The sequence below is a fragment of the Diadema antillarum genome, unplaced genomic scaffold, assembly GCF_040938485.1.
Source record: "Diadema antillarum isolate AM-2024a unplaced genomic scaffold, OU_Dant_1.0 seq00000122_RagTag, whole genome shotgun sequence".
Classification (NCBI taxonomy): Eukaryota; Metazoa; Echinodermata; class Echinoidea; order Diadematoida; family Diadematidae; genus Diadema; species Diadema antillarum.
In genome coordinates, this window is record NW_027271202.1 from 1,149,754 (window position 1) to 1,162,868 (window position 13,115).

General features: G+C 37.2%; 1 protein-coding gene across 1 annotated transcript; it reads right to left on the reverse strand.

Moving 5' to 3' along the window:
- Positions 1-2,457: 2,457 nt before the first annotated feature.
- LOC139727196 (plancitoxin-1-like) lies at positions 2,458-11,252 on the reverse strand. Its single transcript, XM_071638154.1, has 5 exons — positions 11,143-11,252; positions 8,684-8,867; positions 7,956-8,034; positions 6,083-6,240; positions 2,458-2,562 (listed from the first exon to the last, which is right to left on the reverse strand). The coding sequence occupies exons 1-5, from the start codon at positions 11,250-11,252 to the stop codon at positions 2,458-2,460; spliced, it is 636 nt and encodes a 211-aa protein (XP_071494255.1).
- Positions 11,253-13,115: the final 1,863 nt, after the last annotated feature.

Sequence of the window (13,115 nt, forward strand, 5' to 3'; positions counted from 1 at the left end):
AGAGGCCTATGTTTCCCTCACACCCTTTTCTTTAAACGCACACACACACACACACACACACAGTGAATGGGAAAGTTGTTTGTCTTGTAAGTTTTGCGTATTTTCCAAAGAGAGTGCTTTCTGTTGTAATCGCAATGCAAATTAAATGGCGTGATGTCACGATTACGTCACTGTGACTGTTTGATCTGTCAGATTAGCGAACTTTGGATTGATCTACAACGCGACGCAGCCTCCCGGGTGGGTCAATGGAAACAGCTGTCGCGCGCATGTGCAGAGCACTTTCTATTCTTTCCTTCTTTTTTCCTTTTTTTTGTTGGCCTGATTGGCGTCGTCTTAGCATTCGTGAGGCAGATCTAAAGCTGTGGCATGAACAGAGTCCTAGACCAACTTCAAGAAAGTTCTTGTTAGGTTTATGCAGTGACATACAATGTGGATAGATGTTATCTGTTGTTTTCATCCTGAAAGTTTTATATGTAATTATGAAAGTTTTATAAATTATGTAGGGCCTATCTATTTTCTAATTTTTTCAAGCGCCATGAACACCGAAAGGTGGACTTGGGCGCTATACAAGAAGCCACTATTAATTATTATTATTATTATTATCATTATTATTATTATCATCATTACTATCATTATTGTTGTTATTGTTATCATTATTATAATTATCATTATGTCATTGGCGTGTTTGTGACTTGGATGTGCTATACCCAACCATAGTGATCTATCGTCTCTTGTAATCTATTGTATCTTTCACAACACGGTTCTCCTACATCGCTGATTCGTTGGACACACCATGTTATTTTGTGTATGTTGAACTGCTATATTTTCTTATTCTGTTGCAGGGCCCCCTACGATAACAATGTGTTAACCACTGATGGGGCTACCCTGGGTAAAGAAAACTGAATGAATAAAAAATAAATAAAATTGTCTACATTTCTTTTCTTTCCCTTCACCTCTCACGTCATTTTCATTTCTCATCAGCATTAATTAGCATGCAACTCATGTAGGGAAATGTAAAAAAAAGCGAATAATTGCGATTTGTGTAATTTCGCGTGAAATAGATACCGTTCAATGTCTCTTCGAACTATCCAACACCTCTGATAGCAAACTGGTTAACTATATATGTAAGAACTACAATGATTGTGTATAAAAGCTTTATTTCAGAAGGAATGGTCAATAAAGAGGAAATAATGCGAATATAAGTGAAAGAGGACGGATTGGGAAGAGAAATCGAGGTCATTGATTAAGATTAAAAACTACAGTTTTTAATGGGGAATGTGTTATCGAGTGATCTAAAATCACAACCACTCAAATCACTCCCTATTCAGTTTTATCTACTTTAACATACACAGCCATATAAATGCTACAATGATGTAGAGTAATACTATAGTCACGATAGTGGAAATCAAATCTGGTCACTGCTTTGCCATGAGCGCTATAGGCTCCATATTTCTCATGTTGGTTTGATGTTCTTTATTTCCTTAGCCTATGTATTATATCATAATGGCATAGTGAAAACTACAATATACTGGGTATGATTAACGTTTGCATTTACACAACCACACACAATACAATTCAATACAATTTCAGTTTAATTCATTCCATTTAATTTTTTTCAAAAACATTCACTTAATCAGCATTTGAAAGTACCCGTGATTTGAATATATATATATACACACATATATATATATATATATATATATATACATATATAATATATATATATATATATATATATATATATGATATAATGTATATCAATCACAAAATCAGAGCACGGTTATGTATTCATAATAATTATATGCGGGACCTAAATAAAGCACAGCTTATTAAACAAGGTCCCCCTCCCCTTAAAAAAGGGAAATACAGAATACTATATACAGATAAATGAAAGTGATATATTTCAGAAAGAAGGAAGGGATGAGATGAGAAATCAATCAAGAGGGAAGTGGGTAAGGAAGAAAAATGGAGAGAGCTGTGAATGAGGATATAGGATATTCGGAGGGCAGCGCAAGTTTGGCATTATTGAGATAATACAAAATTGGCTACAGAAGAAATACACTTGTACATACATGCATTTGTGAGTACAACTACATAATCTTATGCACACACATTATATAAACAGAAGCAGTCAATTATATATTGATATCCTCCACATGACACATGCTTCATAGGTTATTTCGGATTATATCTAATTGCATGCACTATACTCATGGTAGAAAATTCATGAAAAACACGCAGTATTCATCTAATCTCGTCACAGTCGAGTTTCGAGTTTTGAGGAAACAAATCTTTCTACCAACACTGCAAACTTCTTCATTAAACACAAGTCATTGGTGTAATTCCCTTCTTCCCATAGATGTAATAATCATCACAATAAGATCATTGTCTGTTTTAGCTTACTCGCAGAGAAGGTCGGAATTATTTTACGTATTACGGAGCGGTACACTCGGAGACTTAGGCAGGACACTCAGAGAATTCGGCAATCAATTCCTTGAAGGCGGCCCAAACAGCGCGATTCTTGAAGCATACAGTCCCGCCGCCCCTTTTATACTGGCTTTTCTGTTGAAAAACAAAGACATAAAGCATCGACAAGTACAAGTAACAAGCATGATGACAAGTTGGTAATACAAAAGAGTCAGAATCAGAGCAACGAAGACACACCCTCTTACTTCTGTCTACGCATTCATGTCAAATCAAATCAAATTAAATCAAATCAAATCAAATCAAATCTCTCTCTACGCAGAACTCTAACCCTTCTCCATTCCCACATTCAACACATTTTCTTTAATTCCTCTGTTACTACATATCATTAACCAAAACCTGAATTGTAATCAGACTTCATGTTTATGCTCGTAAATACCATAGCTTACACACACACACACACACACACACACACACACACACACACACACATTATGCACATCGATATTTATCTTGGCCTACTCACAGTTCTGTTAATGTCTCCAATACAAGTCCAAGTCCCGTGCTTGCTGATTGCCCATTTAGAATGGTCCTTGGTATACTTGAAGCTTAGCACGCCATCCAAAGTGACCTTCTCGACATTTTCCACCTTGTAAAGCCCGGTGCAGAAGGACGCCAAAGATTCCCCTGTTCTCCTCCACGTCTCAGCATATATATTGCAGCCCAGCGCTGGCGCCACCCAATACGAGTACAGATCTGAGAGTAACAAAGTTGCACCCTGCATGGTATTTCTTATTTCTTTTTACACAAAGGTATTTTTTTTTTAATCTCCACTGTGTCGACATATCAGATACTTGGTTGTTGATGAAATTATGTATTTGTATTCACACAAGAGCAATATTGAGAGTTTGAGAAAGTCTATCCACTGTATTGGCACGATTTACGTACAAGACACAACAGGCAAAGAAGCGAGATGAAAGGTGTAAGAAAATAAAATTACTGAGCTGAAGCATTGTGAAGCAGAAATTTTAAAAGATGGTTAAGTTTCGACAATGTGAACACAATAACATTGCTGTATATAATTCCTGTATTCGCCATTATCATCATTACCGACCAATTCATAATCACCATCGTAACAGCCCCTTTGGTATCTTTTCTTGTTGTTGCTGTTATTGTTGTTGTTGTTGTTGACAAAACTAAACATTATACTGCTATTATCATAATTAGAATTATCGTCATCAACATCATAATCGTGATTATTTTCAATTTGATACGTTTCACACTAAATTGACTATTGTATGTTCTTCTATAACAAACCAGCCTCTTGAATAAAATTTGGCAACTTTCCAAGCCATTGCAAGCTAAGATGGTTCAGATGTTTAAGATTTATGTAGGTGTCATACAGTATAATCTATCAATATCAGCACTTTGATCATCATTATCGATATCATCGATCTCATCATGTGTAATACCTTCCGAATCAGTCAGTCCTGCAGCACTCTCAAGGCATATATGGAACAATTTTTATCACTGCTGACAATGTCAGTTCTATCAACCCGATTTGTGATTATCCTTATCACTCTCATCGTCACTGCCTTAAAATCACTGATAAGTATTGCAGGCACTCATCTTAAAAAGACGGTACCAAATTTTCCGAACGGAGCTGTTAAGTGATGAGAAAATAAGTGAAGAAAAGTACAAAAACGTTTTGAAAATTGTTTCACTATCAAGCTTTGTATGAATAAAATAATGTTTCCATGTTCCGCCATTCGGAAAACCATTTATTCTAACATAACGTAAATCACATTTATAAATTCACTTTTTTAGGGGGAATGGGGAGGTTTCACGCATTTTTTTTTAAATTGAATTATTGAACAGACTTATTTTGGAAGTTTCAGAACAAAGCAACTCGGACTTTTCCACCTCTAATCCTTGTTAACTATACATGCTTATCACCACTACAACAGAAAATATCACTTTGCCCAACACCTCTATACCTTGTCTTTAAAATTTAGCAAAATTGGCAAAGACCGCAAGCAATATCGGTTTTCGTCATCGGATTTCTTCATTTGCATTTCTTACCTTGTTACTGTCATGCACAGAGAGCATATTTTACTTTCATTACATAACTATTTTCCATCATGATTGATGTCACCATGAACCATAGATAGTTTCTTTTTTCATTCCCACATATTTTGTTTAATCATTTGCTGATTAATTTCTTGATATCCAGCAGTTTTTCAGTTGCTACCATATGATTTATCGTACAAGTTCGCCTTTCGATTTCCTTTTTATTAAATACGGTTCACCACTATTCCTTCTTTCAATTTATCTAGTTTAAAAACAGGGTCGTGCTAATGAACACCACTCATTACTGTCACCATCTTCGCCTCATTACCATTATTAGCATCGTTATCATTGTCATCGTTAAAATCATTATATAACTATCACGGAAATCATCTTTTTGGGTAAGCATCACTATTTTACCTTCATTGAACTTGGCGAACTTAGCGAAACTGATGAAATGTTGTCTATTGATAGTAGTCAGACCAACCGAGATGTTCCAAGGTGATTTCTCGACGTGGCGTCGCTCTATCACAGAGACAAGGTCAGGAAATTTCGCACGAAAGGATTGCGGAATGTGTGAGTCGTACACCGAGGGATTGTTGTAGAAAAGTTGATGAGCGGTGAAATAATAACAATAATTCTAGACTAAAAGATGATTCATTATAGTTACAGTGCTCTGGAGAGTGAATACGAAAAAGCGAATTATGTTCTTTAACTTGACAAGTCGAGTTTATTTCGTTTGTTTTCTCGTCCGAAACAAGTCGATTTGCCGAGATCCACGACAGCTCATCCTATCGCCTTCTTAAAACAAGTCCCCTTTGCCGAGTTCCGATATTAAACTCGTTTTCTTTTCTTCTTGTTACCTGCTCATTTTACTGTAGCTCGTTTGCTTGTCTACGCGTCCTATAATGGAATGACATATTATACTCATTGTCTAACGTACGAGTAGTGGCAACAGTTGTTGACAGTGTTTAACATATACCACGAACATTAGTATTTTCCTTCATTTTCTTTATCACTCGATTATTATCCACATCAACATACAATTCTAACTAATGATGATTTACTCAAATTCATGAAGTTTTTGCACCGAGTTGTTTTTCATTGCAGCTGATTGACAAATTGCCTTACATCGACGTAAATAAGCACCGAATTAATGAGTGTTTAGTAGAATTTAAGCTGTAATAAGAAAAAAAAAAAGAAAAAAAATGGGCAAACATACTCGGTTAGGATTGGAACCTATACGACCTCCTGATCAACGGACAGGCGTTTTATCGACCAGACCACCGAGCCTTCACACGACAACCAATCCTGAATCCTTATAACATGCAGCGGGTGCTGCGTAATTATTCAACTTCAAGAAATTTTTGTTTACGGCGATGTAGGGCAATTTGTCAATGAGTTGCAATACACTTGTATGGGAAATGAGAAGGACGAAGAGTAACGTCTAGAGTTGGTGACTATCGCGGTGTATAATATACACCACATTAGAAACAATAAATGAAATATATTACAAATTGAAAATCAAACAACAGCAGAAGCAGAGGTGATTTAAGTAATGGCTGCCTGTAAAGATTGTCATATTACCAACTTTGACGAACTCTGAAGTCTTCATAGAGATACACAGCATGGACTGGCCATGTTCCCCAGCGTTAGATGGCCATTCGTAACCCTCGCCAGATTTGCGCGGGAATTTCGGGACGCTGTGAATCAACCAAAATCCCGATTTCTGATCGAAAGCAATATCACCTGTAAGATAATTTTATTGAAATACAGCTCATGTCACCGTCAAGTATGTAATAGCAGAGGGACAATGGTCACTGAATTGCATCTTATCTGATATATTCAAACAGAAAGTTGAAATGGTTTTTAAGTGACTAGAAACAAGAAACAGAGCCAATAACGAGTTGCAGAGAATTGACGAAGCAGTTGGTGAAAAAAGCACTCGAGCAAATGACACATACATGCCCTTCCTAGATCACCTGACAATCCATTCCGCTGTGAGCTGCTACTTTGCGATATCATTTAGAATACTGATTACGTGAAACAGGGAATGTTTTGTCAAATGTCCTTTATTAAGGGGGTACATCTCACTGAGCGGCGAACGTTTGCGAACGTAGCGACTTTGGGACTTCGCCAGGGTTCGTAAAAGTTTGCAAAAGGTTCGTAATTGTCGCAAGCAGTTTCTCTTGTCGCAAAGAAATTTTGAACATGTTCAAAATTTCTTTGCGAATTTGTATTGTAACATTTGCAAACATTCGCAAAACATTCGTAAGAATGCGCAAACGGTCGTAATACGGTGTCGCTAACATTTTTATTTGATTCGCCACTGCTAGCGAATAAGTGGCCATAATATGGTTCCTATGATTTAAGCTCCTGAAACAGGCAAGGTTCCACTCTAAGGAAGTTCTTGAAGCTCTTGACATCTCCATCATGTAATTGCTGCAAAAGCTTCTCATATTGACCAAAGTCTGTCCTCTGCAACAACCACTCTCTGATCCAAACAGTCTTTCTTTTTTGCAACTGATTGACATATTGCCCTACATCAAGAGCAGCAGCAAGAGCAAGAGGCAAGAGGCAAAACACTCTGTCCCTCGGATAGGACATAAAATGGAGGTCCCGTGTATGAGTCACAACTCATGCACGTAAAAGATCCCGCTTCATTCATTCATCGCAAAGAGCAGGGTGTCTAACCCGGTGAAGTGGTCCCACCCAAATCCAACTGGACCCCATGGAAGACCAGCTTAGTGTAGCTGAATATGGGCTATCCAGCCATCTTCACAGATGGAAAATGAACAACAACAACAACAATCTTTCTTTTCTTCTTCCTTTCTTGTTTTTCTTCATCTTCTTTCTCTTAAGCTGCACTATATACAAGTGTAGCTGTAGCAGCAGCCAGGCAAAGCAGCTCTTCAAGGATAGCAGCACGTTGAGCCTCTTCTTGGCAGAAATTCATTTCCATATTTTGGAAATCCGTCTTGAACGGTGGTCACAAGAGATATGAATGCAGTGGTAGGTTGTACGTTCGTTTTATGGGTCTGACTATACATAATCGCCTGGTACTTTTCCCGGTCCCAAAACATTCGCAAATTGTCGTAAGGGATTTGCAAACATTTGCTAATATTTGCAAAACTGTCGCTAACATTTGCAAATCTGTCGCTAACATTTGCTAACAGTCGCTGATAGTCGCCACCTGTGTTTCGCAAACACTTTCGCAAAAATTCGCTCAAGTGTTGCTAATTGTCGCTAAAACATTGCTAAAAGTCGCTAACTGTCGCTAATGGCAGAAGCGAACCTTGATTTTTCGCAAACATTCGTCAGAAAAGTTGGCGAATCTCAAATTTGCTACGTTCGCAAACGTTCGCCGCTCAGTGAGATACCAGCTTTACAGGGAAAGACTATACAATAACATTAACAGGGAATGTCGTAACTATACATGTTAACGTTCTAAAACTGGTGCTTACCTTTCGCGTGGCCTCCGTTTGAAGGGGCCTTTCCATTGCCTACAGGAAAATCGTCATTGTACATCACATACACAACATCCTGTGGCAGGAACGTCAAAGAAAAACACCCAATAACAATCAAACATAATAACTATGAATGAAGACGCGGTTAAACGGATCTCATACTTTTGGTTGAGACCTAATTTCAGGTTTGTAACATTTTTGGGGTGATATAATGAGAAACCTCTTATGAAATATGAAAGAGCATGTAAGTCCATGAGGAATTCAACGTTTATTTGATAGAAATTGGTTTCGAAATAGCTGTGATATCCAAAACAGAGCAATCATAATAAAATGTGGGACCCACCTTTTATTACGATTGCTTTGTTTTACTTTGTTTATGGATATTTCAGTCATTCCAAACCCGATTTTCATCAAATAAACTTTGAATTCCTCTCAGAATGGGGTATGCTTTGTATTATTTTAAGTGTTTTCTTGGTATCTCGCAAAAAGTTAAAAGCCCAATTCTCATCTCCACCAATACTGAACCATCCCTTTAAGGCTTGTAAGTTCAGTTTTCAAACATTGTCTTTTTTTTCACAGCTTCAAGATCTTTTCTACAAAATTGTACTACATTCTCTGATTATTCATTACCTTATCAAGATCTGCTTTATCATTCAATTATTTACAATCATTTTGTTACCTTCAGCTCACTTCTAGATCAGGAAAGGCCGAAGAGAAAGTGTTACCTGACTTTTGTGATTCTTGTAAATTTGCTGTAGAGTTCGGGCCACAGCCTGGTTGGTGTCTTTGAGGGAGACCGTGGACCGCGAGAAAAACTGGCTGTTCACATCCATGTACATGTGAGCAACGCCCTCTTTGATGAGCGGGTCACTGCTCTTTGAGTCTCGAGGTAGCTTGTAGACAATAAACCTGGTGTTTCGAAGAGAAGTTCAAAATGTTTTGCAATATAGGGTCCATAGTTACTCGTTCATCCTCACCATCTCCTTCTTTTTTTTTCTACACACACGCACGCACGCACACACACACACATTTATAATTACATAGATATATATGTATAATTATCAAAATGTATTAGTGACGGGAAGGAGGCGTCAGTGGACGTTTTGACTTTTTTGACTTTTAATGTCAATACCAAGCATTCGATCTTGTTTGCGAGAGTTGATACTACCCTTCCCAAAGCCTCAAGCAAGATGGACACTACAGGCATTCAAAGTGAACGAACACTTCGTCCCCTGGTGGTGCCTCCTTCTCGACACGATTATCATGAATAATGCAGCACCATTACGTACACGGCCAAGACAGCTCACGCTATATATAAAAGTATGATAAATAAATAAATAAATGATTGATCAGATAAATGAATAAATAAATATATATATATATATATATATATATATATATATATATATATATATATATATATATCTTTTTTTTAACAAAGAAAGGGGAAACTGACCAGAAACAAATAATGAATAGCGAAAACTTTGAGTAAAGAAAATGGATTTTCATCGGGATTCGAACCCGAGAGTAATCCGGAGGTCTCGGGTTCGAATCCCGATGAAAACCCATTTTCTTTGCTCAAAGTTTTCACTATATATATATATATATATATATATATATATATATATATATATATGTGTGTGTGTGTGTGTGTGTGTGTGTGTGTGTGTGTGTGTGTGTGTGTATGTATATGTATGTGATACATACATACATACATACATACATACCTATGTATCGTTTGACAATGTTCTCTCTGGGGCAGGCTCCGGGGCGGGCCCTATAAATCTTCATTACCGCAGCATTACCACGCAATCATAATGATTTTTGCACCTGGGTGAGTGGGTCAAGCACATTAACTCGTCCAAGGAGGTAGGGCCTATAGCTGCTAATTCTTTTCTTTTGAATTGACTAAGATCATTCTAGGCCATTTATGCTGCAAAATGATATATAATAGTCTATCACATTGACGTATTAATATATTTAATATATGTTTGTAAACGTGTAGATGCAGTCCACCAAGGGTTTTACCTCTGATAGACCAAGGACCTTTGTCATTCCATCACATCTGCTGCATTTTTTTTTGACACTGTTGTACTATTTTCTATTTTACAGCAACAGTCCTTGTACTCTTTGTGCTCTGAAATTGTTTCGTGTATACTCTTGTGATATGTTCTGTATATATAGGCTTACATATATATATATATATATATATATATATATGCATATGTATATATATGTATGTATGCATATATATATATATATATATATATATATATATATATATATATATATGTCTATGTCTGTGTATTTCTAAGACATGTGAAATAAATTGAATTGAATTGAATTGACGTTTACAATAACAGCAATGCAGGCAGCCTTGATAGCATCTCGTGCTTCCATTAGGTTGCCCATACATGAAGATACTATACAGTCATAATATATTACAGATAATCTTATGTGGAGTCAAGTAAATGAACGAGACACCTTCGCACAAACAGGTATACATATTACATACACTTAGGCCTATACACACCCACAACTTTCACACATAGATTACTATAATAAAGAATAGAGGAAGGCAGGGAGAAAGAGAACATGTCTACTCGTACAGCCATACTGTAACTTACTTAAGAAGAAAAAACCCCAAGATGCTTCATTCTAAGTCAAGGATCTTCGGTTTCAATCAGCAAAACCCGCTTTTCCACTAAAAAAGACATCAGTAGTTTTTGTGATAATCGTGTGCACGTTAACAAAGACAGCTTCTCATTGCATCTGAAGGAAGAATCGTCTCATCAAAGCATTTCTGTACACAAATCATAGCAGATCATGAGCTAGACAGAAAGATCCGTCTGTCTGGAGGAGTCTTTTACTTATTTATTTATTTAGTTATTTATTTATTATTCATTTATTTATTCATTTATTCATTTACTTATTTTATTTTTTATTTTTTAACGTTATCGCTCTACTCCGGAGACATAGGAAGGGATCCGTGAAGCAAAACGCAGTCTAATAATGCACTGAGCTTTAGGTTGTTCATATAGGATGCACCGTATAATGTATGTAATGTGACCACCCACGCAGTGTACATTATTGCGAATTCATCACCATGATCACTGAAATACAAGGGGAATATACAACCTACGTCGCGCAGAACGGATCGTATTAGAAAACTGTGCTGACTCACCAGTCTACAGCGAGACCTCTGGAATCCAAGCACATGATCTTGCTTTCCCGTTCAGGCAGCCCTGCTGCCAAAACAAGAAATACAGCACAAAATGTCATCTTTCTCTCCATTGTGCCAATACGGTTTCCGTGATACAATGTTCGATCCTCCCGAATATCGCATTAGCGCTTCATACAGACGGCACTGCCTCATGCAGAGCTCCATTACATGGTTTATTACTGGGAGCATACGGAAGTAGAACGATAAATAGACATTAATGCATCAAAACATGCTATTGTTCCGGAAAACGCCGTGTCAGAATCCCCACCCCACCCCTGGCTTTTGCAAACTAAACAACTAAAGCATTTCTATAATGTGAGGCGCTTGTCCTCCGGTGCTGATCTTTGAGATTTACCGTATAGAGAAATGGGGAATACCCATAGGTGGAGAATATCTATGTGGAAAATGGTGCATCGCCACTACTTCATGATCACAGATGCCTGCATGTGAATATGATGGCAGATGGTGACAGCTTTGAAATGCCAATCCAATTAAATCCATGTTGAGTTGACTTCTTTAGGCCTATATGTCATAGGGTATAATCTAACATAAGCAATTTAGAGTGAACGTATCAGTGAAATTTTCTTCATAAAAGCAAACTGAGGAAAAAATCACATACAGACGCCATTGTGCCTTCACAATTTTCCCCATGCACAGGTCGCATGCAAATCTTCATAGGAATTCATTAGTAGACAAGAAGTCTATGAATTGTCATTGATGTGACTTGTTTTAGAGTTGTCAGGGAAATGGTTGGGTTTTAGTTTGACATATATTGGCAATAAGAAAGGCTTTGTATTTCAGGACAAAATTATCATAGAGAACGGTGAGACAGTGTGAGGCAATGCCATCGCTGCCTAACTTGCAAATCAATTATCCTTTTATGTTTGATAGATATACATGTATTTCAAAAAGGCAAGAAGGACTTCAACGTTCCGGAGGTGTCTTTTTTCCTTGTGCAACTTTAATGACAGAGGAACTTTAAATTTAAAGTTGATATGAGCCCGTGTTTCTAAAAGACGTTTTATTTAGTCATATAAGGACATATAGGCAATGTGGAAGCATTGCGTCACACGACATGAAGCTGCCAAACCAACAAGCCGGCGAAGAAAACGACTGAGAATCGTTTTTTGTTAAGAAAGTGCTAATGGGGGGGGGGGGGGGGGGTGCTACCCTTTGAATGTTCAATTCTGCCAAAAAAGTGCAATAACCTTGTGTCTCTGTCACTATTTGATCCGTTTGTCAGTCGTGCTACAGTTCTAGTTACCATGCTCTTTGTTAAATGCCACATTTTCAATTTTCTTCCCATACTATAGGGACAATGCTGAAAAACAACAAAGTCTTATCACCTGATTATTCTGATGTCATGTTATATGATGTGAAAGGAGGACACTGTTACATAATCGGAAATATAAACATGACTTTAGTAATCTTTCTATTTATCGAGCTTATCAGATAACGGGGACTCAAGCTGGCAAAGAAGGCCTATAACTATAGTTAGTAAAATAATCATATAACCTTTGCTTACTATACTTCAGGGACCATAATCATAGAATGCACGTGCTTTCGGAGCATGACAATGTTGTATGATGCCATCTATGCCCTGGCTAAAGTTTTCCCTGGCAGCTTACGACATATCAAGAAGGGATTACACCTAGATATCATTATTCATCGTAACAGATAATTTAATGTCAACGTATGCTTGATATTTGATAACAGTTTTATTTCAGAAAAATGGAAGCACCTTGCACTAAATACTAGTAATGACCAAAACTGGGTTGTGTACCATAATTATCAGACCTAAAATGTAAACATAATAAAATTAAATGCCAGCTACACAGAAGTTTGATCAACATTTTATGGTTCGGGGAAACTGAGGAGAGTATTTCCTGAAAAAAAAAACACCCCACACACACACTCACAGTGTAACCAGTGGT